A 24,132-nucleotide genomic window follows, 5' to 3' on the forward strand; every position below is an offset into this window, starting at 1 on the left:
ATTAGATTACCCTTGCTTTTAGTGTGTGTGAACATTTGTCATATCAACTCTTTGATGAGTGTGTTTGGTGGCCCTGAAAAGGGCCGTTTGAAGAGCGAAACTTTGGAATGCGATTTAACCTCCGAAACCGTACAGGGTGCGTCCCTGACGCTTCAGAGCGTAGACAACATCCATAGCGGTAACGGTTTTACGCTTGGCGTGTTCAGTGTAGGTAACGGCATCACGGATGACGTTTTCCAGGAACACCTTCAACACACCACGAGTTTCCTCGTAGATAAGTCCGGAGATACGCTTGACTCCTCCACGACGAGCCAGACGACGGATTGCGGGCTTGGTGATACCCTGGATGTTATCACGCAAAACCTTGCGATGACGCTTGGCGCCTCCTTTTCCGAGTCCTTTGCCTCCCTTGCCACGGCCGGTCATTTTGGATGAATTTGGTTCTGTGTTCGACGACGGTAGTACTGGAACTGATGGCTGCGCCAAACACTAGCGGCCACTTTTATACCCACTCGAGGGTTGAGTTCTTCTTTCCTCTCTTGCTTGTTCTATTCTTCCGTGGCTTCCGATTGGTTGCCTGCATCGATATGAGCATATAAAAGAGGACTGCCTGGTTTTTTGACCCTCATTCTGTCGCTGCGTTTCAACTGATCCGTTTGGATTGAAAGCAAATTAATCATCATCTAACACAATGGCCCGTACCAAGCAGACTGCTCGTAAGTCTACTGGAGGAAAAGCTCCTCGCAAGCAGCTGGCTACCAAAGCCGCTCGCAAGAGCGCCCCAGCCACCGGAGGTGTCAAGAAGCCTCACCGTTATCGGCCAGGAACCGTTGCTCTGCGTGAAATCCGTCGCTACCAAAAGTCGACTGAGCTGCTGATCCGCAAGCTGCCATTCCAGCGTCTGGTTCGTGAGATCGCCCAGGACTTCAAGACCGATCTGCGCTTCCAGAGCTCGGCTGTCATGGCCCTGCAGGAAGCGAGCGAGGCCTATCTGGTCGGTCTTTTCGAAGATACCAACCTTTGCGCCATCCACGCCAAGCGTGTCACCATTATGCCCAAGGACATCCAGCTGGCTCGCCGTATCCGTGGAGAACGCGCTTAAATTCGGTCTGCATTATAGTTGCCATTCTCAACAAAACGGCCCTTTTCAGGGCCACTAGAGCATTCCCTAAAAGAGTTGTGTGAGCAATTTTCCCTTCAGTGTACCTAAAACTGTTTGTTCCCCTGGGGGAACTACTTCCTAAAGCCCCTTGACCACCGAACGATCATACTCTCAACACTGATGAGGGGAGGTACGTCAACCAACCGACAACTCGAGTTGTCCCTTCATGCTTCGCTTTGCACACACTTTTGAATGTGCATCTCCAGCGCGGACTTCATTCTCTGGTACCGGCCGTATGTTTCCCCTTCTTCTTATGCTCTTTTCCGGATTCAGAAGCTTTCCCAGCTCGCCTCCCCTTGTTGCTACAAACTAGACAACTCGAACATCCAACATTGAAAGTTTGACCGTATGATTGAAACGTAATCTTTGGCTTGTTTACTTTGAATCACACCCCTATGATAGTTATAATTGTGGGGTTTGGAAATTGATTGATTCCCTCAATATTAGGAGCTCCTGATATAGCCTTTCCTCGAATAAATAATATAAGTTTTTAAATACTACCTGCTTCATCAACTCTTCTACTGTCAAGCAGTAGATAGTAGAAAATGGGGCAGGAACTGGATGAACAGTTTACCCTCCTCTCTCTTCAGGAACAGCTCACGCAGGGCTGGCTGTTTCAATGTTTTATGTTTCTGTTTCGGCAAATTGAACTCCAAAAATCGAAAGTTCGAGGTATCCCGAACAGAACATTTAAGAAGCCCAAACGTTTCCCCCCGCGGAATCTAGGAATTGATTCAGAAATGGTCATAATATGGCCGATATCTCTTCATCGATCCTCTCTGTGGCTAAATTAGATAAATCTGCAATATTTCAACAACAACTCTCTAGCGGTGGACTGGATATTGTCGTCCTGAAAAGGACGGTTTTTGGTTTGATGCACGCAGTGTAGTAACTTATGCCTTCTTCTCGGTTTTCTTCGGCAGCAAGACAGCCTGAATGTTGGGCAGAACACCACCTTGGGCGATGGTAACACCGGACAGCAGCTTGTTCAATTCTTCGTCGTTGCGGATGGCCAACTGCAGATGACGGGGAATGATTCTGGTCTTCTTGTTGTCACGGGCAGCGTTTCCTGCCAATTCGAGCACTTCAGCGGCCAGATATTCCATAACGGCAGCCAAGTAGACTGGAGCGCCGGCACCGACACGCTCGGCATAGTTGCCCTTCCGGAGCAGACGGTGAATACGACCGACTGGGAACTGCAATCCAGCGCGGTTGGAACGGGACTTTGCCTTTCCCTTAACTTTGCCTCCTTTGCCGCGGCCAGACATTTTGTGGTTGAGTTTGAGTGGACTTGAGAAACAAACGTTCACGAAGCGTACGTAAGCGGTACTGATGGTGATTTCACCGGATGAGGGTATCTTTTATACATGCGTAGCCCTGCGCTGCACTCATACTAGGATGGTACGAACGAAATGGATGAAGTAGCAAACGAAGCGAAGGGGCGGAACAGCGCTCACCATTCTACGGGTATAAAAGAGAACCGACTGGTTCGGTCGGGCATCAGTTTCAGTTTTCGTTTGGAATCTAAAACAACGTTAGCAGCACGATGGCACCGAAAACCAGCGGAAAGGCCGCGAAGAAATCCGGCAAGGCCCAGAAGAACATTGTCAAGGGCGATAAGAAGAAGAAGAAGCAGCGCAGGAAGGAAAGCTACGCCATCTACATCTACAAGGTGTTGAAGCAAGTTCACCCCGACACTGGCGTTTCGTCGAAAGCCATGAGCATCATGAACAGCTTCGTCAACGACATCTTTGAGCGTATTGCCGCCGAAGCCTCCCGCCTGGCCCACTACAACAAGCGTTCGACGATCACATCCCGCGAAATCCAAACCGCCGTCCGGCTTCTGCTCCCGGGAGAGTTGGCCAAGCACGCCGTTTCGGAAGGCACCAAGGCCGTCACCAAATACACCAGCTCCAAGTAAATGACGACCGACACTGCGTTCAATCACACCAAACCAAAAGGCCCTTTTCAGGGCCACTATTTCAATCCCGAAAAAGAGTTGATTTTGAAAATCTGACACTAGACTGTTTTATCACACTATTGAACCGACTGAGGTAGTGCCACGGCGGTGACTTCATACGTGACAACACCCCCCTCTCTTATCAGTTTGAATTTATTCAATTCATTTTATTTATTCGATGTTATCAGTTTCAGTATTGATTAATTATAACGATTACAGTTGCAGAGATTTGGATCCCCATTCAGCTGCGTAATAAATAATAGGAATTTAATTGTTAAGCAGTATAGGGAAAAATCTGTTCACAAAAAAACCCTAGATCTAAGTTTTTCCATCAGTTTGAATTTAAAACAAGAAGATCCACTTCGTACGTTCAACATTTCTGCTGATTGCAAAAAAAAAAATGTTGTGCCAGCCATGTTGTACCTTAACCACACTTCATTCACTAGCAGAACGTTTAAAGTTCAATATTTATGCTGATTGCCATGTTGCACCTTAACAACTTCATTTTTGCTATCGGTTGTGCTGCATGTTAGTAGTTTAGACAATTTTGACATCATAGGACTAGCTAGCTAGGCAGGCATGATGACAAGTTTCTTCTCAACGTATTGGAAAGAAGCTCATTATGTTTTCTAGCGTCCCATTACAAACGATCTCGTAAGAGCATCCCAGCAGTTCAGGCTATCATAATAACGTTTATCGAACAACAGTTCGTCCCCTTGATGCTACAACTAGATAACTCGAAATTTGAAATTTTTGACTTCAATATGTCAAAACATTTTTCTTAATTAGATCTGCAAAATATCCACAGGTCTTAAGCGTGTGATTCAAAATACACAAGTTAAAGATTATTTTTCAATCATAATCTCTGCGATTAACCATCACCTTGTTAAACGGTCATACTTTCAAAGTTGCACATCTCAAAATTTTGATTTTCGAGTTATCTAGTTGTAGCATTAAGGGGACGAGTTGATGCAAATGTTATCGATCGGATAAGCTCGATAATGCCATCAATCAGTTCCCATTGATGGGGCCCATTCACATAGCTCATGGGTGGGTGGTGTGTCTTCGAGATGTAACGGGTCAAACGAAACAATGGGTGGTGGGCGCGTTGCAAATGGTCATTGTTGGCGTTATGAAATTTGCGAATGATGGTGACATGACACGTTGTGTGGTTGCCATTCGGCTTCCTGGCTCGGGTGTTGCTCAGTACTAGCACGGACAGACACGTTGAACAGCCCCTGAGGGCACTGTACACAAAAATATATCTCGATCGGGGGAGTGTAGGGTGCAGTTTCTACACCGGGAACACGTGCCGTGGGGCATGTTAGGGACTTCCGAGAACAATTTGTCGCGAATTCAGCGCGACATGTCCGGTACTACTGCCGCCAGAAGAGATTGTATGGAATGTTCATTCGATGCAACTGCAGCTAGCAAAACCGATGCCTATTCGGGCAGATTTCGCACTAGCTCATTTGCAGATTCCACCGCAGGGAGGGTGCTTGCTTTGCTTGCTTGCTTCTTGAAGTAAAACATTCTCAGATAAACTAGATCCATAGTAGCACGTGCACTGTCCTTTTCCAATGCAGTTGCCGCCGATGGCTGAGGCAAATGCCAGCAATTTGCACACATTCGACCAACCAACAGTGCACAGGTGGAAGGTGATTAGTGTTTGGTGACATTGTTTTCCGGACAAAATGGCACAAACTCGTGTGACTGACGTCATAGTCGAGCCCAAGTTTTCGGTATGTTTGATGAAAAACATCAAATTAACATTGTTCAAAGTTTACTAAAACCAAACGCGTAACATCGCTCGTCGGCACTGGGAATGACTTTGTTTGAGGCTCATTAGGGGCCATTAGACACCGGCATACTGGCTATACCCGCATGTCACCGCAAAGAGCAACCATTCATGTTGCCAAATTCACCACCGCCGTGCAGGGTGGTATTGTTTCAATAGTTACTATTGATTGTTTTATCGAGCAAAGCCACACCATATGGCGCACGGGTGCTGTAAAGACATGTCTCAGCGGTGCTTCTCGCGAAACCGGCCCGATGTGGCGATGACGGGCTGCTAGCGAGACTCATGCACTCACCAAACGGACATACTAGACAGGCAAATACTTAGTGCGATTACCGGAAAAATGCGTTTTAAAAAGGTGTTACCAAAAATATGTACAATATTTCGCGAACAGTCATCCAGTGGACGACCATGTCTGCATCCCTAACACAGACGACGAAATCGAACACCGCACTGTTGCCAGAATTTCCGTCATTCATTCGTTTACTATCGCCATCGTGTGAGTGTTACTCTAGCTACCTATCGAGATGTCTGAAGTTGCCACTGAAGCCGCTGCCGCAGCCCCGGCTGCCTCGCCAGCCAAGACCAAGAAGCCAAGGGCCCCCAAGGGACAGGGCAAGCCGAAGAAGCCGTCGACCCACCCCCCAGTCAACGACATGGTTGTTGCTGCCATCAAAACCTTGAAGGAACGCAACGGATCGTCCCTGCAGGCCATCAAGAAGTACATCGCCGCCAACTACAAATGCGATGTCGCCAAGCTTGCCCCATTCCTCAAGAAGGCCTTGAAGAATGGCGTCGAGAAGGGCAAGTTCGTCCAAACCAAGGGCACCGGCGCTTCCGGTTCGTTCAAGCTGAAGGCTGAAGCTAAGAAGGCCGCCAGTGAGAAGAAACCGAAGAAGGCCGGCGAGAAGAAGGCCAAGAAGGCTACCGGAGAGAAGAAGAAGGCCACCAAGAAACCAGCTGGGGAGAAGAAGGCCAAGAAGCCAGCCGGCGAGAAGAAAGCCAAGAAGCCGGCTGCAGCCAAGAAAGCCAAAGCTGCTGGTGCCAAGGCTGCCAAAAAGGCCGGTGGTGTGAAGAAGGCTGCTGCTCCGAAGCAGAAGGCCACCAAACCTTCCAAGACCGCCGCCAAGAAGCCCAAGACCCCAAAACCGAAGAAGGCTGCCCCAGCCAAGAAAGCTGCCGCGAAGAAGACCGCTGCCAAGAAGTAAATTTGGGACAGCAACCGTACTGTTGTAAAACAGTATCTAACATCCAATCAGTCCTTTTCAGGACTACCATCCAAGTTTAGAACAAAGAGTTGCACAGTCAATGATATTCCATTCCTCTCACAGAGGGAAATAAATCCCCCCGAAAAGTTACGTGCACTTTGCCACTGAATGGCGAATTCTTCCCGAACCCTTTCGCAAATCAATAAAATTGGCCAATCATGCAGCACTGGCTGGCACTCACTGTAGCGGTGCATCCGTACCCAAAGCAAACCTCCACTAGAGGAACAGCTTTTGATACACTCGAATGATTCAAGGATTTGAAGACGTCTGTCGACTTAAAGGCTCCCCCAGATCTAAGCGACTTTTTACGGCGACAGCGACAAAAAAAAAAAAAAAAAAAAAAAAAAACGTCGCGATTTCGCTGATGCACTGTTTGATAAGCCACAGCGACGCGATTTCGCAGCGATTCGCGTCGTGTCAGTCAAGATGGTTCCATAGAAGAGTGCTTGCAGCGACACGACAACGAAATCGTGTCGCTGTCGCCGTAAAACGTCGCGTAGTTTTGGGGGAGCCTTATTTAAATCGGGTTGAGATTCGTAGCGTTGCCTTGTGAAACCAAAACATGTTTTCGCGGCAACCTGGAATCGAACCAAGGACCTTGCGATCGATAGGCCCGTGCGTTTTCAATACACTCAGGCAAATGGACTATCGAAATACATTGGATGCACTTATGAAAATTCGCCACAATAAATCGGGTTGAAATTCATAGCTTTGCCTTATGAAAGCCAAACATTGGCAACAAAAAATGTTTCTCGCAGCAACCTGGAATCGAACCAAGGACCTTGCGATCGTTAGGTCTGTGCGTACACCACGCGCCTACCGACGCCTGGATGTGAGTTGATGCTAAAACGAAACATAAAGCGTTCGTATGTCAAAATGCAAAATGTATGCATTTCGATAGTCTAGTTCACAGGTCCGTACGTACCGGACCTACTGGGCAGGCTGAGTATCGACATCCCAAGTAGAGCGGTCAAGTACAGTTTGCTGCTAATTACCAAAGTAATCTTGACAGCTGATCCAGTATGAGCGAACTGCCACTATTTTCCTTGCGGAATAATCAAATTACTCTTGTGGATGTTGCAAATTAAATTAATTGGCAGTAAAATATACTAAGCCCAGGGATTGGCTTCTGAAAATCTCAATCTTTCGGGGCCAATGGGTCGACCTTGCTCAGTATGTTTGATTTTCGTAATCCAATGCTGTTCCACTATTCCAAAGATGAGAGCAAATTAATACAGTTTGTGCTTGCCGCACAATTTCGTAGGTACCGAAGCAAGATTCAGAATCAGTCATCATCGTGCCTTTCGATTGATTCTGAACTGCACATAACGGGACTTCGATCGCCAACTTCCAGAGGAATAATTTCCCCACTGCGTGTAACTGATTTTAAGCGTGATTGGCGAATCGAACGCCTCACATCCCCATCGCAGTTTGGGTACGAGAGAAAGAGAGTGAGCACCGCCGCCATTTGCTTGCGTGCACCGAGAAAAATTTGCGGCTCGAAAATTTGGCCCTGAGCTCCTGACACTCAAATTGAAACCGGTAAATTACTTCCGCCGCTGTTACTACACGTGGAGCATTTCCGTTGGAGTGAACGCGTCTTCATTATCAAAATTTTTTGTGCTCATTCTTTTGATTTATTTCGCACATGGGGTTTTGCGAATGCCTCTTCTTCTTCTCATTTTTCTTGGCCGGCTTCTCACTTTATTTTTTATGTGACCATTTTGCTCACATGGCTTGTTGGGACCGACTTTACCACTACACTAAGGAAGGCCTTAACTGCTATTTATCAACATTATGCTCTTCAAGTGCGTCTTACTGCCGAGTTTCAGATAATTTGGCCGACAAAAACTCCAGATGCCAAAATAAATCAGTGTTTCATTAAATTGATGTTTCTCTAAAGTAATTAAATCTAGGGTGAATTAAAAAAATAAAACAAACCCACACATGTAGCAGCATCTACCTTACCTATTCAATTTGTAATCGATTAGTTAACTAATGAGAGATTAGAAACTCTTAAAATGCTGTTCCCAAGGAAATCTGGATTTATTGTGGTATGGATATTCAACAACTTAGGATTTTTTTTTTTTTTTGTATCCAATATGTTTGAGTGCAAAAACTTTCGGCAAGATTATTTTAGGCTAGTAAACTTTTCTTTCAAACTCTTGAGTCGAAAAGTTAGAGCCAAGCTCAAAAAATCAAACAAACATTGTACTACATTGCTAATTATTGAGAAAAGTGAAACCTTTTTAAGAAGTTAGTACCGTAAAATGGGGTGTTAAGGACTCGTGGGGTTTTAAGGGATTGAACTTCTCCATCAAGTTTGAAAAGTCACAAAAACGTCGGAAGTCGATATATCAGTCATCTGAAATGCTTGCTTTGTTCGGAGGATTGTGAGCTGCATTATGTGATCGGGGATATCTATTAATATTAGGTATTGTGGAGTCTAGATATTGAAAACGATTCAAACCATTTTTGAAAGAATTTTATTGGCAAAAAAGATTCAACTACAAAACAATGAAACAATATTAACAAAAATATGTGGGTAACCCAGAACATAAGTATATTTAATTGAGATCACAACGCAGACAAAAGCTTTTGAAAATGTTATCTAGATTTCGCCTTTTAATATTTCTTATGGAAAAAGTCTCTTTTTGAAAGTTAGCGGGGTGTTAGGGGATTATCTTTTCTACTTTTTCCAAGTTACAAAACTCGTTCGATTTATGCCGATATATATTCCATTATACTTTAGGCTTGTTCCGTGAAGTAAAACTGCATTGTAAAGGTTAAGGGGACTATTTTGTTTGTTACTGAATATTACTAAAATGTCTAGCCCTGAAAAAATGGGAATTTTTTTTTTTTATTTCTCAGAGGCACCCGAGTTGCGCGAAGAGTGAAACCAAATCTACCTATCGAACTGTCAAACTGTCTACCTATCGAGCAGACCAGCAAAACAAATAGGGGCTATTTTCGAAGACGAAGAAGAACAATCATTCAAAGAAGCAAATGCAAATATATAGGTTATGATCCTGTTGCATTTAAGTATCAAAACCAATTCAAGCCAATTTCAATATCGAGTTAGGGAGAGTTAACTGTATATAGGTTATGATCCTGTTGCATTCAAGTATCAAAAACAATTCAAGACAATTTTACGAAGTATTGACAGTTTCCAGATTAATAACTATGAAAGATCTAGCAGTTAAAAGAAAACGGTTTGCGTTTGCAGGAGTTCCAAGTTCGATAATATTGATGTATTATCTGATTAAGGTTGAGCATAACTTATGAAAATGAATGAAAGCATCAAAGTTATTGATCAAAAAGATTATGTTTTGTTGTTGGCATAATATGGTTTCATTTGCGAAAGTCAAATTCCTTTACAACCCTGTTTTGCAGTTACGTCAAAAATCACACATTTTCATGATTATCTCAGAAATCTGTCATAGGATCCTCAGCATTGTGTTTGGCACGCGACGAGAGAATACAGTACTGACCCGATTTTGTCAGCCAATTTTAGATTTGTCAAAAAATTGGTATCGTCATGCTTTACCACGTACCCTCTTTAAAAGTCCATGTAACCATGTCGAAATTTGAAATTCATCGAGGGGCTGACAAAATCGGGTCCTTACTGTAGTAGGGCTGTCCTTTGTTTAATTATTGACATACTAGAAGTTGCTTGAAAACACCCCATTTTACGGTAGACATTTCATCATCCACTTTCAATGCATTTCAATGAAAGCTTCGAAGCTTGAAAATGTTCGTTCAAAACGATTTTCCCGGTGACCTTCTCAAATTCCCGTCTTTCTCCCGGTTCGGTGATTCGTTTCGTTTCGGGTGCGCGAACACAATTCCAGTGCTTGTAAATATTGATTGCAACCGCATCCAGTGAGCGGGACATTATGGGACATTTCTCATAAGGCACAGTGTGGAACATGATGAAATATTTGTTCGTCCATCGCATTGTGGAACCGAGCGAGGCAAACTAAGAAGTTCCTAACGCAATCCTAATGGAATTTGATGAGGGTGAAATAGGGAGTGGTACGACGAGCGTTCCGTACCTTACACTGAAGTCCGGAGTTGAGATGCATGCACGTGAGATTGGTATGGAAAGATGCACGCACTGGATTTCACCGGCGTGGCATCATAGCGGTTGTTGTTTTCGAACCGAAACCGAAGCACAACAAGTAAGTAACAACAGTAGTGTGCCACCCCGGGAAATGACAGTGCTGACTAGACTAGACTATGTATGTATATATATCGTCCCCTTGATGCTACAACTAGATAACTCGAAATTCGAAATTTTTGACTTCAATATGTCAAAACATTTTTCTTAATTAGATCTGCAAAATATCCACAGGTCTTAAGCGTGTGATTCAAAATACACAAGTTAAAGATTATTTTTCAATCATAATCTCTGCGATTAACCATCACCTTGTTAAACGGTCATACTTTCAAAGTTGCACATCTCAAAATTTTGATTTTCGAGTTATCTAGTTGTAGCATTAAGGGGACGATATATATATTGGCATTTTATGGTGTCTTCCAATCGGAGACGAGAATTTTCTCCCCAAGCCACGCCACCGCCGGACTGCAAAAGCGTGTAGTGCTTGTCCCATTAGATTACCCTTGCTTTTAGTGTGTGTGAACATTTGTCATATCAACTCTTTGATGAGTGTGTTTGGTGGCCCTGAAAAGGGCCGTTTGAAGAGCGAAACTTTGGAATGCGATTTAACCTCCGAAACCGTACAGGGTGCGTCCCTGACGCTTCAGAGCGTAGACAACATCCATAGCGGTAACGGTTTTACGCTTGGCGTGTTCAGTGTAGGTAACGGCATCACGGATGACGTTTTCCAGGAACACCTTCAACACACCACGAGTTTCCTCGTAGATAAGTCCGGAGATACGCTTGACTCCTCCACGACGAGCCAGACGACGGATTGCGGGCTTGGTGATACCCTGGATGTTATCACGCAAAACCTTGCGATGACGCTTGGCGCCTCCTTTTCCGAGTCCTTTGCCTCCCTTGCCACGGCCGGTCATTTTGGATGAATTTGGTTCTGTGTTCGACGACGGTAGTACTGGAACTGATGGCTGCGCCAAACACTAGCGGCCACTTTTATACCCACTCGAGGGTTGAGTTCTTCTTTCCTCTCTTGCTTGTTCTATTCTTCCGTGGCTTCCGATTGGTTGCCTGCATCGATATGAGCATATAAAAGAGGACTGCCTGGTTTTTTGACCCTCATTCTGTCGCTGCGTTTCAACTGATCCGTTTGGATTGAAAGCAAATTAATCATCATCTAACACAATGGCCCGTACCAAGCAGACTGCTCGTAAGTCTACTGGAGGAAAAGCTCCTCGCAAGCAGCTGGCTACCAAAGCCGCTCGCAAGAGCGCCCCAGCCACCGGAGGTGTCAAGAAGCCTCACCGTTATCGGCCAGGAACCGTTGCTCTGCGTGAAATCCGTCGCTACCAAAAGTCGACTGAGCTGCTGATCCGCAAGCTGCCATTCCAGCGTCTGGTTCGTGAGATCGCCCAGGACTTCAAGACCGATCTGCGCTTCCAGAGCTCGGCTGTCATGGCCCTGCAGGAAGCGAGCGAGGCCTATCTGGTCGGTCTTTTCGAAGATACCAACCTTTGCGCCATCCACGCCAAGCGTGTCACCATTATGCCCAAGGACATCCAGCTGGCTCGCCGTATCCGTGGAGAACGCGCTTAAATTCGGTCTGCATTATAGTTGCCATTCTCAACAAAACGGCCCTTTTCAGGGCCACTAGAGCATTCCCTAAAAGAGTTGTGTGAGCAATTTTCCCTTCAGTGTACCTAAAACTGTTTGTTCCCCTGGGGAACTACTTCCTAAAGCCCCTTGACCACCGAACGATCATACTCTCAACACTGATGAGGGGAGGTACGTCAACCAACCGACAACTCGAGTTGTCCCTTCATGCTTCGCTTTGCACACACTTTTGAATGTGCATCTCCAGCGCGGACTTCATTCTCTGGTACCGGCCGTATGTTTCCCCTTCTTCTTATGCTCTTTTCCGGATTCAGAAGCTTTCCCAGCTCGCCTCCCCTTGTTGCTACAAACTAGACAACTCGAACATCCAACATTGAAAGTTTGACCGTATGATTGAAACGTAATCTTTGGCTTGTTTACTTTGAATCACACCCCTATGATAGTTATAATTGTGGGGTTTGGAAATTGATTGATTCCCTCAATATTAGGAGCTCCTGATATAGCCTTTCCTCGAATAAATAATATAAGTTTTTAAATACTACCTGCTTCATCAACTCTTCTACTGTCAAGCAGTAGATAGTAGAAAATGGGGCAGGAACTGGATGAACAGTTTACCCTCCTCTCTCTTCAGGAACAGCTCACGCAGGGCTGGCTGTTTCAATGTTTTATGTTTCTGTTTCGGCAAATTGAACTCCAAAAATCGAAAGTTCGAGGTATCCCGAACAGAACATTTAAGAAGCCCAAACGTTTCCCCCCGCGGAATCTAGGAATTGATTCAGAAATGGTCATAATATGGCCGATATCTCTTCATCGATCCTCTCTGTGGCTAAATTAGATAAATCTGCAATATTTCAACAACAACTCTCTAGCGGTGGACTGGATATTGTCGTCCTGAAAAGGACGGTTTTTGGTTTGATGCACGCAGTGTAGTAACTTATGCCTTCTTCTCGGTTTTCTTCGGCAGCAAGACAGCCTGAATGTTGGGCAGAACACCACCTTGGGCGATGGTAACACCGGACAGCAGCTTGTTCAATTCTTCGTCGTTGCGGATGGCCAACTGCAGATGACGGGGAATGATTCTGGTCTTCTTGTTGTCACGGGCAGCGTTTCCTGCCAATTCGAGCACTTCAGCGGCCAGATATTCCATAACGGCAGCCAAGTAGACTGGAGCGCCGGCACCGACACGCTCGGCATAGTTGCCCTTCCGGAGCAGACGGTGAATACGACCGACTGGGAACTGCAATCCAGCGCGGTTGGAACGGGACTTTGCCTTTCCCTTAACTTTGCCTCCTTTGCCGCGGCCAGACATTTTGTGGTTGAGTTTGAGTGGACTTGAGAAACAAACGTTCACGAAGCGTACGTAAGCGGTACTGATGGTGATTTCACCGGATGAGGGTATCTTTTATACATGCGTAGCCCTGCGCTGCACTCATACTAGGATGGTACGAACGAAATGGATGAAGTAGCAAACGAAGCGAAGGGGCGGAACAGCGCTCACCATTCTACGGGTATAAAAGAGAACCGACTGGTTCGGTCGGGCATCAGTTTCAGTTTTCGTTTGGAATCTAAAACAACGTTAGCAGCACGATGGCACCGAAAACCAGCGGAAAGGCCGCGAAGAAATCCGGCAAGGCCCAGAAGAACATTGTCAAGGGCGATAAGAAGAAGAAGAAGCAGCGCAGGAAGGAAAGCTACGCCATCTACATCTACAAGGTGTTGAAGCAAGTTCACCCCGACACTGGCGTTTCGTCGAAAGCCATGAGCATCATGAACAGCTTCGTCAACGACATCTTTGAGCGTATTGCCGCCGAAGCCTCCCGCCTGGCCCACTACAACAAGCGTTCGACGATCACATCCCGCGAAATCCAAACCGCCGTCCGGCTTCTGCTCCCGGGAGAGTTGGCCAAGCACGCCGTTTCGGAAGGCACCAAGGCCGTCACCAAATACACCAGCTCCAAGTAAATGACGACCGACACTGCGTTCAATCACACCAAACCAAAAGGCCCTTTTCAGGGCCACTATTTCAATCCCGAAAAAGAGTTGATTTTGAAAATCTGACACTAGACTGTTTTATCACACTATTGAACCGACTGAGGTAGTGCCACGGCGGTGACTTCATACGTGACAACACCCCCCTCTCTTATCAGTTTGAATTTATTCAATTCATTTTATTTATTCGATGTTATCAGTTTCAGTATTGATTAATTATAACGATTACAGTTGCAGAGATTTGGATCCCCATTCAGCTGCGTAATAAATAATAGGAATTTAATTGTTAAGCAGTATAGGGAAAAATCTGTTCACAAAAAACCCTAGATCTAAGTTTTTCCATCAGTTTGAATTTAAAACAAGAAGATCCACTTCGTACGTTCAACATTTCTGCTGATTGCAAAAAAAAAAATGTTGTGCCAGCCATGTTGTACCTTAACCACACTTCATTCACTAGCAGAACGTTTAAAGTTCAATATTTATGCTGATTGCCATGTTGCACCTTAACAACTTCATTTTTGCTATCGGTTGTGCTGCATGTTAGTAGTTTAGACAATTTTGACATCATAGGACTAGCTAGCTAGGCAGGCATGATGACAAGTTTCTTCTCAACGTATTGGAAAGAAGCTCATTATGTTTTCTAGCGTCCCATTACAAACGATCTCGTAAGAGCATCCCAGCAGTTCAGGCTATCATAATAACGTTTATCGAACAACAGTTCGTCCCCTTGATGCTACAACTAGATAACTCGAAATTTGAAATTTTTGACTTCAATATGTCAAAACATTTTTCTTAATTAGATCTGCAAAATATCCACAGGTCTTAAGCGTGTGATTCAAAATACACAAGTTAAAGATTATTTTTCAATCATAATCTCTGCGATTAACCATCACCTTGTTAAACGGTCATACTTTCAAAGTTGCACATCTCAAAATTTTGATTTTCGAGTTATCTAGTTGTAGCATTAAGGGGACGAGTTGATGCAAATGTTATCGATCGGATAAGCTCGATAATGCCATCAATCAGTTCCCATTGATGGGGCCCATTCACATAGCTCATGGGTGGGTGGTGTGTCTTCGAGATGTAACGGGTCAAACGAAACAATGGGTGGTGGGCGCGTTGCAAATGGTCATTGTTGGCGTTATGAAATTTGCGAATGATGGTGACATGACACGTTGTGTGGTTGCCATTCGGCTTCCTGGCTCGGGTGTTGCTCAGTACTAGCACGGACAGACACGTTGAACAGCCCCTGAGGGCACTGTACACAAAAATATATCTCGATCGGGGGAGTGTAGGGTGCAGTTTCTACACCGGGAACACGTGCCGTGGGGCATGTTAGGGACTTCCGAGAACAATTTGTCGCGAATTCAGCGCGACATGTCCGGTACTACTGCCGCCAGAAGAGATTGTATGGAATGTTCATTCGATGCAACTGCAGCTAGCAAAACCGATGCCTATTCGGGCAGATTTCGCACTAGCTCATTTGCAGATTCCACCGCAGGGAGGGTGCTTGCTTTGCTTGCTTGCTTCTTGAAGTAAAACATTCTCAGATAAACTAGATCCATAGTAGCACGTGCACTGTCCTTTTCCAATGCAGTTGCCGCCGATGGCTGAGGCAAATGCCAGCAATTTGCACACATTCGACCAACCAACAGTGCACAGGTGGAAGGTGATTAGTGTTTGGTGACATTGTTTTCCGGACAAAATGGCACAAACTCGTGTGACTGACGTCATAGTCGAGCCCAAGTTTTCGGTATGTTTGATGAAAAACATCAAATTAACATTGTTCAAAGTTTACTAAAACCAAACGCGTAACATCGCTCGTCGGCACTGGGAATGACTTTGTTTGAGGCTCATTAGGGGCCATTAGACACCGGCATACTGGCTATACCCGCATGTCACCGCAAAGAGCAACCATTCATGTTGCCAAATTCACCACCGCCGTGCAGGGTGGTATTGTTTCAATAGTTACTATTGATTGTTTTATCGAGCAAAGCCACACCATATGGCGCACGGGTGCTGTAAAGACATGTCTCAGCGGTGCTTCTCGCGAAACCGGCCCGATGTGGCGATGACGGGCTGCTAGCGAGACTCATGCACTCACCAAACGGACATACTAGACAGGCAAATACTTAGTGCGATTACCGGAAAAATGCGTTTTAAAAAGGTGTTACCAAAAATATGTACAATATTTCGCGAACAGTCATCCAGTGGACGACCATGTCTGCATCCCTAACACAGACGACGAAATCGAACACCGCACTGTTGCCAGAATTTCCGTCATTCATTCGTTTACTATCGCCATCGTGTGAGTGTTACTCTAGCTACCTATCGAGATGTCTGAAGTTGCCACTGAAGCCGCTGCCGCAGCCCCGGCTGCCTCGCCAGCCAAGACCAAGAAGCCAAGGGCCCCCAAGGGACAGGGCAAGCCGAAGAAGCCGTCGACCCACCCCCCAGTCAACGACATGGTTGTTGCTGCCATCAAAACCTTGAAGGAACGCAACGGATCGTCCCTGCAGGCCATCAAGAAGTACATCGCCGCCAACTACAAATGCGATGTCGCCAAGCTTGCCCCATTCCTCAAGAAGGCCTTGAAGAATGGCGTCGAGAAGGGCAAGTTCGTCCAAACCAAGGGCACCGGCGCTTCCGGTTCGTTCAAGCTGAAGGCTGAAGCTAAGAAGGCCGCCAGTGAGAAGAAACCGAAGAAGGCCGGCGAGAAGAAGGCCAAGAAGGCTACCGGAGAGAAGAAGAAGGCCACCAAGAAACCAGCTGGGGAGAAGAAGGCCAAGAAGCCAGCCGGCGAGAAGAAAGCCAAGAAGCCGGCTGCAGCCAAGAAAGCCAAAGCTGCTGGTGCCAAGGCTGCCAAAAAGGCCGGTGGTGTGAAGAAGGCTGCTGCTCCGAAGCAGAAGGCCACCAAACCTTCCAAGACCGCCGCCAAGAAGCCCAAGACCCCAAAACCGAAGAAGGCTGCCCCAGCCAAGAAAGCTGCCGCGAAGAAGACCGCTGCCAAGAAGTAAATTTGGGACAGCAACCGTACTGTTGTAAAACAGTATCTAACATCCAATCAGTCCTTTTCAGGACTACCATCCAAGTTTAGAACAAAGAGTTGCACAGTCAATGATATTCCATTCCTCTCACAGAGGGAAATAAATCCCCCCGAAAAGTTACGTGCACTTTGCCACTGAATGGCGAATTCTTCCCGAACCCTTTCGCAAATCAATAAAATTGGCCAATCATGCAGCACTGGCTGGCACTCACTGTAGCGGTGCATCCGTACCCAAAGCAAACCTCCACTAGAGGAACAGCTTTTGATACACTCGAATGATTCAAGGATTTGAAGACGTCTGTCGACTTAAAGGCTCCCCCAGATCTAAGCGACTTTTTACGGCGACAGCGACAAAAAAAAAAAAAAAAAAAAAAAACGTCGCGATTTCGCTGATGCACTGTTTGATAAGCCACAGCGACGCGATTTCGCAGCGATTCGCGTCGTGTCAGTCAAGATGGTTCCATAGAAGAGTGCTTGCAGCGACACGACAACGAAATCGTGTCGCTGTCGCCGTAAAACGTCGCGTAGTTTTGGGGGAGCCTTATTTAAATCGGGTTGAGATTCGTAGCGTTGCCTTGTGAAACCAAAACATGTTTTCGCGGCAACCTGGAATCGAACCAAGGACCTTGCGATCGATAGGCCCGTGCGTTTTCAATACACTCAGGCAAATGGACTATCGAAATACATTGGATGCACTTATGAAAATTCGCCACAATAAATCGGGTTGAAATTCATAGCTTTGCCTTATGAAAGCCAAACATTGGCAACAAAAAATGTTTCTCGCAGCAACCTGGAATCGAACCAAGGACCTTGCGATCGTTAGGTCTGTGCGTACACCACGCGCCTACCGACGCCTGGATGTGAGTTGATGCTAAAACGAAACATAAAGCGTTCGTATGTCAAAATGCAAAATGTATGCATTTCGATAGTCTAGTTCACAGGTCCGTACGTACCGGACCTACTGGGCAGGCTGAGTATCGACATCCCAAGTAGAGCGGTCAAGTACAGTTTGCTGCTAATTACCAAAGTAATCTTGACAGCTGATCCAGTATGAGCGAACTGCCACTATTTTCCTTGCGGAATAATCAAATTACTCTTGTGGATGTTGCAAATTAAATTAATTGGCAGTAAAATATACTAAGCCCAGGGATTGGCTTCTGAAAATCTCAATCTTTCGGGGCCAATGGGTCGACCTTGCTCAGTATGTTTGATTTTCGTAATCCAATGCTGTTCCACTATTCCAAAGATGAGAGCAAATTAATACAGTTTGTGCTTGCCGCACAATTTCGTAGGTACCGAAGCAAGATTCAGAATCAGTCATCATCGTGCCTTTCGATTGATTCTGAACTGCACATAACGGGACTTCGATCGCCAACTTCCAGAGGAATAATTTCCCCACTGCGTGTAACTGATTTTAAGCGTGATTGGCGAATCGAACGCCTCACATCCCCATCGCAGTTTGGGTACGAGAGAAAGAGAGTGAGCACCGCCGCCATTTGCTTGCGTGCACCGAGAAAAATTTGCGGCTCGAAAATTTGGCCCTGAGCTCCTGACACTCAAATTGAAACCGGTAAATTACTTCCGCCGCTGTTACTACACGTGGAGCATTTCCGTTGGAGTGAACGCGTCTTCATTATCAAAATTTTTTGTGCTCATTCTTTTGATTTATTTCGCACATGGGGTTTTGCGAATGCCTCTTCTTCTTCTCATTTTTCTTGGCCGGCTTCTCACTTTATTTTTTATGTGACCATTTTGCTCACATGGCTTGTTGGGACCGACTTTACCACTACACTAAGGAAGGCCTTAACTGCTATTTATCAACATTATGCTCTTCAAGTGCGTCTTACTGCCGAGTTTCAGATAATTTGGCCGACAAAAACTCCAGATGCCAAAATAAATCAGTGTTTCATTAAATTGATGTTTCTCTAAAGTAATTAAATCTAGGGTGAATTAAAAAAATAAAACAAACCCACACATGTAGCAGCATCTACCTTACCTATTCAATTTGTAATCGATTAGTTAACTAATGAGAGATTAGAAACTCTTAAAATGCTGTTCCCAAGGAAATCTGGATTTATTGTGGTATGGATATTCAACAACTTAGGATTTTTTTTTTTTTTTTGTATCCAATATGTTTGAGTGCAAAAACTTTCGGCAAGATTATTTTAGGCTAGTAAACTTTTCTTTCAAACTCTTGAGTCGAAAAGTTAGAGCCAAGCTCAAAAAATCAAACAAACATTGTACTACATTGCTAATTATTGAGAAAAGTGAAACCTTTTTAAGAAGTTAGTACCGTAAAATGGGGTGTTAAGGACTCGTGGGGTTTTAAGGGATTGAACTTCTCCATCAAGTTTGAAAAGTCACAAAAACGTCGGAAGTCGATATATCAGTCATCTGAAATGCTTGCTTTGTTCGGAGGATTGTGAGCTGCATTATGTGATCGGGGATATCTATTAATATTAGGTATTGTGGAGTCTAGATATTGAAAACGATTCAAACCATTTTTGAAAGAATTTTATTGGCAAAAAAGATTCAACTACAAAACAATGAAACAATATTAACAAAAATATGTGGGTAACCCAGAACATAAGTATATTTAATTGAGATCACAACGCAGACAAAAGCTTTTGAAAATGTTATCTAGATTTCGCCTTTTAATATTTCTTATGGAAAAAGTCTCTTTTTGAAAGTTAGCGGGGTGTTAGGGGATTATCTTTTCTACTTTTTCCAAGTTACAAAACTCGTTCGATTTATGCCGATATATATTCCATTATACTTTAGGCTTGTTCCGTGAAGTAAAACTGCATTGTAAAGGTTAAGGGGACTATTTTGTTTGTTACTGAATATTACTAAAATGTCTAGCCCTGAAAAAATGGGAATTTTTTTTTTTTATTTCTCAGAGGCACCCGAGTTGCGCGAAGAGTGAAACCAAATCTACCTATCGAACTGTCAAACTGTCTACCTATCGAGCAGACCAGCAAAACAAATAGGGGCTATTTTCGAAGACGAAGAAGAACAATCATTCAAAGAAGCAAATGCAAATATATAGGTTATGATCCTGTTGCATTTAAGTATCAAAACCAATTCAAGCCAATTTCAATATCGAGTTAGGGAGAGTTAACTGTATATAGGTTATGATCCTGTTGCATTCAAGTATCAAAAACAATTCAAGACAATTTTACGAAGTATTGACAGTTTCCAGATTAATAACTATGAAAGATCTAGCAGTTAAAAGAAAACGGTTTGCGTTTGCAGGAGTTCCAAGTTCGATAATATTGATGTATTATCTGATTAAGGTTGAGCATAACTTATGAAAATGAATGAAAGCATCAAAGTTATTGATCAAAAAGATTATGTTTTGTTGTTGGCATAATATGGTTTCATTTGCGAAAGTCAAATTCCTTTACAACCCTGTTTTGCAGTTACGTCAAAAATCACACATTTTCATGATTATCTCAGAAATCTGTCATAGGATCCTCAGCATTGTGTTTGGCACGCGACGAGAGAATACAGTACTGACCCGATTTTGTCAGCCAATTTTAGATTTGTCAAAAAATTGGTATCGTCATGCTTTACCACGTACCCTCTTTAAAAGTCCATGTAACCATGTCGAAATTTGAAATTCATCGAGGGGCTGACAAAATCGGGTCCTTACTGTAGTAGGGCTGTCCTTTGTTTAATTATTGACATACTAGAAGTTGCTTGAAAACACCCCATTTTACGGTAGACATTTCATCATCCACTTTCAATGCATTTCAATGAAAGCTTCGAAGCTTGAAAATGTTCGTTCAAAACGATTTTCCCGGTGACCTTCTCAAATTCCCGTCTTTCTCCCGGTTCGGTGATTCGTTTCGTTTCGGGTGCGCGAACACAATTCCAGTGCTTGTAAATATTGATTGCAACCGCATCCAGTGAGCGGGACATTATGGGACATTTCTCATAAGGCACAGTGTGGAACATGATGAAATATTTGTTCGTCCATCGCATTGTGGAACCGAGCGAGGCAAACTAAGAAGTTCCTAACGCAATCCTAATGGAATTTGATGAGGGTGAAATAGGGAGTGGTACGACGAGCGTTCCGTACCTTACACTGAAGTCCGGAGTTGAGATGCATGCACGTGAGATTGGTATGGAAAGATGCACGCACTGGATTTCACCGGCGTGGCATCATAGCGGTTGTTGTTTTCGAACCGAAACCGAAGCACAACAAGTAAGTAACAACAGTAGTGTGCCACCCCGGGAAATGACAGTGCTGACTAGACTAGACTATGTATGTATATATATCGTCCCCTTGATGCTACAACTAGATAACTCGAAATTCGAAATTTTTGACTTCAATATGTCAAAACATTTTTCTTAATTAGATCTGCAAAATATCCACAGGTCTTAAGCGTGTGATTCAAAATACACAAGTTAAAGATTATTTTTCAATCATAATCTCTGCGATTAACCATCACCTTGTTAAACGGTCATACTTTCAAAGTTGCACATCTCAAAATTTTGATTTTCGAGTTATCTAGTTGTAGCATTAAGGGGACGATATATATATATTGGCATTTTATGGTGTCTTCCAATCGGAGACGAGAATTTTCTCCCCAAGCCACGCCACCGCCGGACTGCAAAAGCGTGTAGTGCTTGTCCCATTAGATTACCCTTGCTTTTAGTGTGTGTGAACATTTGTCATATCAACTCTTTGATGAGTGTGTTTGGTGGCCCTGAAAAGGGCCGTTTGAAGAGCGAAACTTTGGAATGCGATTTAACCTCCGAAACCGTACAGGGTGCGTCCCTGACGCTTCAGAGCGTAGACAACATCCATAGCGGTAACGGTTTTACGCTTGGCGTGTTCAGTGTAGGTAACGGCATCACGGATGACGTTTTCCAGGAACACCTTCAACACACCACGAGTTTCCTCGTAGATAAGTCCGGAGATACGCTTGACTCCTCCACGACGAGCCAGACGACGGATTGCGGGCTTGGTGATACCCTGGATGTTATCACGCAAAACCTTGCGATGACGCTTGGCGCCTCCTTTTCCGAGTCCTTTGCCTCCCTTGCCACGGCCGGTCATTTTGGATGAATTTGGTTCTGTGTTCGACGACGGTAGTACTGGAACTGATGGCTGCGCCAAACACTAGCGGCCACTTTTATACCCACTCGAGGGTTGAGTTCTTCTTTCCTCTCTTGCTTGTTCTATTCTTCCGTGGCTTCCGATTGGTTGCCTGCATCGATATGAGCATATAAAAGAGGACTGCCTGGTTTTTTGACCCTCATTCTGTCGCTGCGTTTCAACTGATCCGTTTGGATTGAAAGCAAATTAATCATCATCTAACACAATGGCCCGTACCAAGCAGACTGCTCGTAAGTCTACTGGAGGAAAAGCTCCTCGCAAGCAGCTGGCTACCAAAGCCGCTCGCAAGAGCGCCCCAGCCACCGGAGGTGTCAAGAAGCCTCACCGTTATCGGCCAGGAACCGTTGCTCTGCGTGAAATCCGTCGCTACCAAAAGTCGACTGAGCTGCTGATCCGCAAGCTGCCATTCCAGCGTCTGGTTCGTGAGATCGCCCAGGACTTCAAGACCGATCTGCGCTTCCAGAGCTCGGCTGTCATGGCCCTGCAGGAAGCGAGCGAGGCCTATCTGGTCGGTCTTTTCGAAGATACCAACCTTTGCGCCATCCACGCCAAGCGTGTCACCATTATGCCCAAGGACATCCAGCTGGCTCGCCGTATCCGTGGAGAACGCGCTTAAATTCGGTCTGCATTATAGTTGCCATTCTCAACAAAACGGCCCTTTTCAGGGCCACTAGAGCATTCCCTAAAAGAGTTGTGTGAGCAATTTTCCCTTCAGTGTACCTAAAACTGTTTGTTCCCCTGGGGGAACTACTTCCTAAAGCCCCTTGACCACCGAACGATCATACTCTCAACACTGATGAGGGGAGGTACGTCAACCAACCGACAACTCGAGTTGTCCCTTCATGCTTCGCTTTGCACACACTTTTGAATGTGCATCTCCAGCGCGGACTTCATTCTCTGGTACCGGCCGTATGTTTCCCCTTCTTCTTATGCTCTTTTCCGGATTCAGAAGCTTTCCCAGCTCGCCTCCCCTTGTTGCTACAAACTAGACAACTCGAACATCCAACATTGAAAGTTTGACCGTATGATTGAAACGTAATCTTTGGCTTGTTTACTTTGAATCACACCCCTATGATAGTTATAATTGTGGGGTTTGGAAATTGATTGATTCCCTCAATATTAGGAGCTCCTGATATAGCCTTTCCTCGAATAAATAATATAAGTTTTTAAATACTACCTGCTTCATCAACTCTTCTACTGTCAAGCAGTAGATAGTAGAAAATGGGGCAGGAACTGGATGAACAGTTTACCCTCCTCTCTCTTCAGGAACAGCTCACGCAGGGCTGGCTGTTTCAATGTTTTATGTTTCTGTTTCGGCAAATTGAACTCCAAAAATCGAAAGTTCGAGGTATCCCGAACAGAACATTTAAGAAGCCCAAACGTTTCCCCCCGCGGAATCTAGGAATTGATTCAGAAATGGTCATAATATGGCCGATATCTCTTCATCGATCCTCTCTGTGGCTAAATTAGATAAATCTGCAATATTTCAACAACAACTCTCTAGCGGTGGACTGGATATTGTCGTCCTGAAAAGGACGGTTTTTGGTTTGATGCACGCAGTGTAGTAACTTATGCCTTCTTCTCGGTTTTCTTCGGCAGCAAGACAGCCTGAATGTTGGGCAGAACACCACCTTGGGCGATGGTAACACCGGACAGCAGCTTGTTCAATTCTTCGTCGTTGCGGATGGCCAACTGCAGATGACGGGGAATGATTCTGGTCTTCTTGTTGTCACGGGCAGCGTTTCCTGCCAATTCGAGCACTTCAGCGGCCAGATATTCCATAACGGCAGCCAAGTAGACTGGAGCGCCGGCACCGACACGCTCGGCATAGTTGCCCTTCCGGAGCAGACGGTGAATACGACCGACTGGGAACTGCAATCCAGCGCGGTTGGAACGGGACTTTGCCTTTCCCTTAACTTTGCCTCCTTTGCCGCGGCCAGACATTTTGTGGTTGAGTTTGAGTGGACTTGAGAAACAAACGTTCACGAAGCGTACGTAAGCGGTACTGATGGTGATTTCACCGGATGAGGGTATCTTTTATACATGCGTA

The 24,132-nt window shown here is 44.9% G+C and overlaps 13 protein-coding genes across 13 annotated transcripts; 7 read left to right on the forward strand and 6 right to left on the reverse strand.

The window, feature by feature from the left end:
• Positions 1-73: 73 nt before the first annotated feature.
• On the reverse strand, positions 74-521 carry LOC110680679 (histone H4). Its single transcript, XM_021856471.1, has one exon. The coding sequence runs from the start codon at positions 424-426 to the stop codon at positions 115-117; it is 312 nt and encodes a 103-aa protein (XP_021712163.1). The 5' UTR covers positions 427-521; the 3' UTR covers positions 74-114.
• Positions 522-594: 73 nt separating this feature from the next.
• LOC110680673 (histone H3) lies at positions 595-1,156 on the forward strand. The gene has a single exon (XM_021856464.1). The coding sequence runs from the start codon at positions 692-694 to the stop codon at positions 1,100-1,102; it is 411 nt and encodes a 136-aa protein (XP_021712156.1). The 5' UTR covers positions 595-691; the 3' UTR covers positions 1,103-1,156.
• Positions 1,157-2,004: 848 nt separating this feature from the next.
• On the reverse strand, positions 2,005-2,526 carry LOC110680677 (histone H2A). Its single transcript, XM_021856469.1, has one exon. It carries the CDS (start codon positions 2,428-2,430, stop codon positions 2,056-2,058), a length of 375 nt encoding a protein of 124 aa, XP_021712161.1. The 5' UTR covers positions 2,431-2,526; the 3' UTR covers positions 2,005-2,055.
• Positions 2,527-2,584: 58 nt separating this feature from the next.
• LOC110680675 (histone H2B) lies at positions 2,585-3,135 on the forward strand. The gene has a single exon (XM_021856467.1). It carries the CDS (start codon positions 2,709-2,711, stop codon positions 3,081-3,083), a length of 375 nt encoding a protein of 124 aa, XP_021712159.1. The 5' UTR covers positions 2,585-2,708; the 3' UTR covers positions 3,084-3,135.
• An 897-nt stretch (positions 3,136-4,032) lies between these two features.
• LOC110680681 (histone H1-like) lies at positions 4,033-6,276 on the forward strand. Its single transcript, XM_021856473.1, has one exon. It carries the CDS (start codon positions 5,448-5,450, stop codon positions 6,126-6,128), a length of 681 nt encoding a protein of 226 aa, XP_021712165.1. The 5' UTR covers positions 4,033-5,447; the 3' UTR covers positions 6,129-6,276.
• Positions 6,277-10,872: 4,596 nt separating this feature from the next.
• On the reverse strand, positions 10,873-11,320 carry LOC110680690 (histone H4). The gene has a single exon (XM_021856481.1). It carries the CDS (start codon positions 11,223-11,225, stop codon positions 10,914-10,916), a length of 312 nt encoding a protein of 103 aa, XP_021712173.1. The 5' UTR covers positions 11,226-11,320; the 3' UTR covers positions 10,873-10,913.
• A 73-nt stretch (positions 11,321-11,393) lies between these two features.
• On the forward strand, positions 11,394-11,955 carry LOC110680684 (histone H3). Its single transcript, XM_021856476.1, has one exon. It carries the CDS (start codon positions 11,491-11,493, stop codon positions 11,899-11,901), a length of 411 nt encoding a protein of 136 aa, XP_021712168.1. The 5' UTR covers positions 11,394-11,490; the 3' UTR covers positions 11,902-11,955.
• An 847-nt stretch (positions 11,956-12,802) lies between these two features.
• On the reverse strand, positions 12,803-13,324 carry LOC110680688 (histone H2A). The gene has a single exon (XM_021856479.1). The coding sequence runs from the start codon at positions 13,226-13,228 to the stop codon at positions 12,854-12,856; it is 375 nt and encodes a 124-aa protein (XP_021712171.1). The 5' UTR covers positions 13,229-13,324; the 3' UTR covers positions 12,803-12,853.
• Positions 13,325-13,382: 58 nt separating this feature from the next.
• LOC110680686 (histone H2B) lies at positions 13,383-13,933 on the forward strand. The gene has a single exon (XM_021856477.1). It carries the CDS (start codon positions 13,507-13,509, stop codon positions 13,879-13,881), a length of 375 nt encoding a protein of 124 aa, XP_021712169.1. The 5' UTR covers positions 13,383-13,506; the 3' UTR covers positions 13,882-13,933.
• An 896-nt stretch (positions 13,934-14,829) lies between these two features.
• Positions 14,830-17,073, forward strand: LOC110680682 (histone H1-like). Its single transcript, XM_021856474.1, has one exon. The coding sequence runs from the start codon at positions 16,245-16,247 to the stop codon at positions 16,923-16,925; it is 681 nt and encodes a 226-aa protein (XP_021712166.1). The 5' UTR covers positions 14,830-16,244; the 3' UTR covers positions 16,926-17,073.
• Positions 17,074-21,669: 4,596 nt separating this feature from the next.
• LOC110680691 (histone H4) lies at positions 21,670-22,117 on the reverse strand. Its single transcript, XM_021856482.1, has one exon. The coding sequence runs from the start codon at positions 22,020-22,022 to the stop codon at positions 21,711-21,713; it is 312 nt and encodes a 103-aa protein (XP_021712174.1). The 5' UTR covers positions 22,023-22,117; the 3' UTR covers positions 21,670-21,710.
• Positions 22,118-22,190: 73 nt separating this feature from the next.
• On the forward strand, positions 22,191-22,752 carry LOC110680683 (histone H3). The gene has a single exon (XM_021856475.1). It carries the CDS (start codon positions 22,288-22,290, stop codon positions 22,696-22,698), a length of 411 nt encoding a protein of 136 aa, XP_021712167.1. The 5' UTR covers positions 22,191-22,287; the 3' UTR covers positions 22,699-22,752.
• An 848-nt stretch (positions 22,753-23,600) lies between these two features.
• LOC110680689 (histone H2A) lies at positions 23,601-24,122 on the reverse strand. The gene has a single exon (XM_021856480.1). The coding sequence runs from the start codon at positions 24,024-24,026 to the stop codon at positions 23,652-23,654; it is 375 nt and encodes a 124-aa protein (XP_021712172.1). The 5' UTR covers positions 24,027-24,122; the 3' UTR covers positions 23,601-23,651.
• Between the last annotated feature and the right edge of the window lie 10 nt (positions 24,123-24,132).

Source organism: Aedes aegypti, unplaced genomic scaffold (assembly GCF_002204515.2).
Source record: "Aedes aegypti strain LVP_AGWG unplaced genomic scaffold, AaegL5.0 Primary Assembly AGWG_AaegL5_hic_scaff_1748_PBJ_arrow, whole genome shotgun sequence".
Classification (NCBI taxonomy): Eukaryota; Metazoa; Arthropoda; class Insecta; order Diptera; family Culicidae; genus Aedes; species Aedes aegypti.

Excerpts from the sequence above, each read along its gene's own strand:
- LOC110680679 (XM_021856471.1), bottom strand. The coding sequence starts at position 426 with ATGACCGGCCGTGGCAAGGGAGGCAAAGGACTCGGAAAAGGAGGCGCC.
- LOC110680673 (XM_021856464.1), top strand. The coding sequence starts at position 692 with ATGGCCCGTACCAAGCAGACTGCTCGTAAGTCTACTGGAGGAAAAGCT.
- LOC110680677 (XM_021856469.1), bottom strand. The coding sequence starts at position 2,430 with ATGTCTGGCCGCGGCAAAGGAGGCAAAGTTAAGGGAAAGGCAAAGTCC.
- LOC110680675 (XM_021856467.1), top strand. The coding sequence starts at position 2,709 with ATGGCACCGAAAACCAGCGGAAAGGCCGCGAAGAAATCCGGCAAGGCC.
- LOC110680681 (XM_021856473.1), top strand. The coding sequence starts at position 5,448 with ATGTCTGAAGTTGCCACTGAAGCCGCTGCCGCAGCCCCGGCTGCCTCG.
- LOC110680690 (XM_021856481.1), bottom strand. The coding sequence starts at position 11,225 with ATGACCGGCCGTGGCAAGGGAGGCAAAGGACTCGGAAAAGGAGGCGCC.
- LOC110680684 (XM_021856476.1), top strand. The coding sequence starts at position 11,491 with ATGGCCCGTACCAAGCAGACTGCTCGTAAGTCTACTGGAGGAAAAGCT.
- LOC110680688 (XM_021856479.1), bottom strand. The coding sequence starts at position 13,228 with ATGTCTGGCCGCGGCAAAGGAGGCAAAGTTAAGGGAAAGGCAAAGTCC.
- LOC110680686 (XM_021856477.1), top strand. The coding sequence starts at position 13,507 with ATGGCACCGAAAACCAGCGGAAAGGCCGCGAAGAAATCCGGCAAGGCC.
- LOC110680682 (XM_021856474.1), top strand. The coding sequence starts at position 16,245 with ATGTCTGAAGTTGCCACTGAAGCCGCTGCCGCAGCCCCGGCTGCCTCG.
- LOC110680691 (XM_021856482.1), bottom strand. The coding sequence starts at position 22,022 with ATGACCGGCCGTGGCAAGGGAGGCAAAGGACTCGGAAAAGGAGGCGCC.
- LOC110680683 (XM_021856475.1), top strand. The coding sequence starts at position 22,288 with ATGGCCCGTACCAAGCAGACTGCTCGTAAGTCTACTGGAGGAAAAGCT.
- LOC110680689 (XM_021856480.1), bottom strand. The coding sequence starts at position 24,026 with ATGTCTGGCCGCGGCAAAGGAGGCAAAGTTAAGGGAAAGGCAAAGTCC.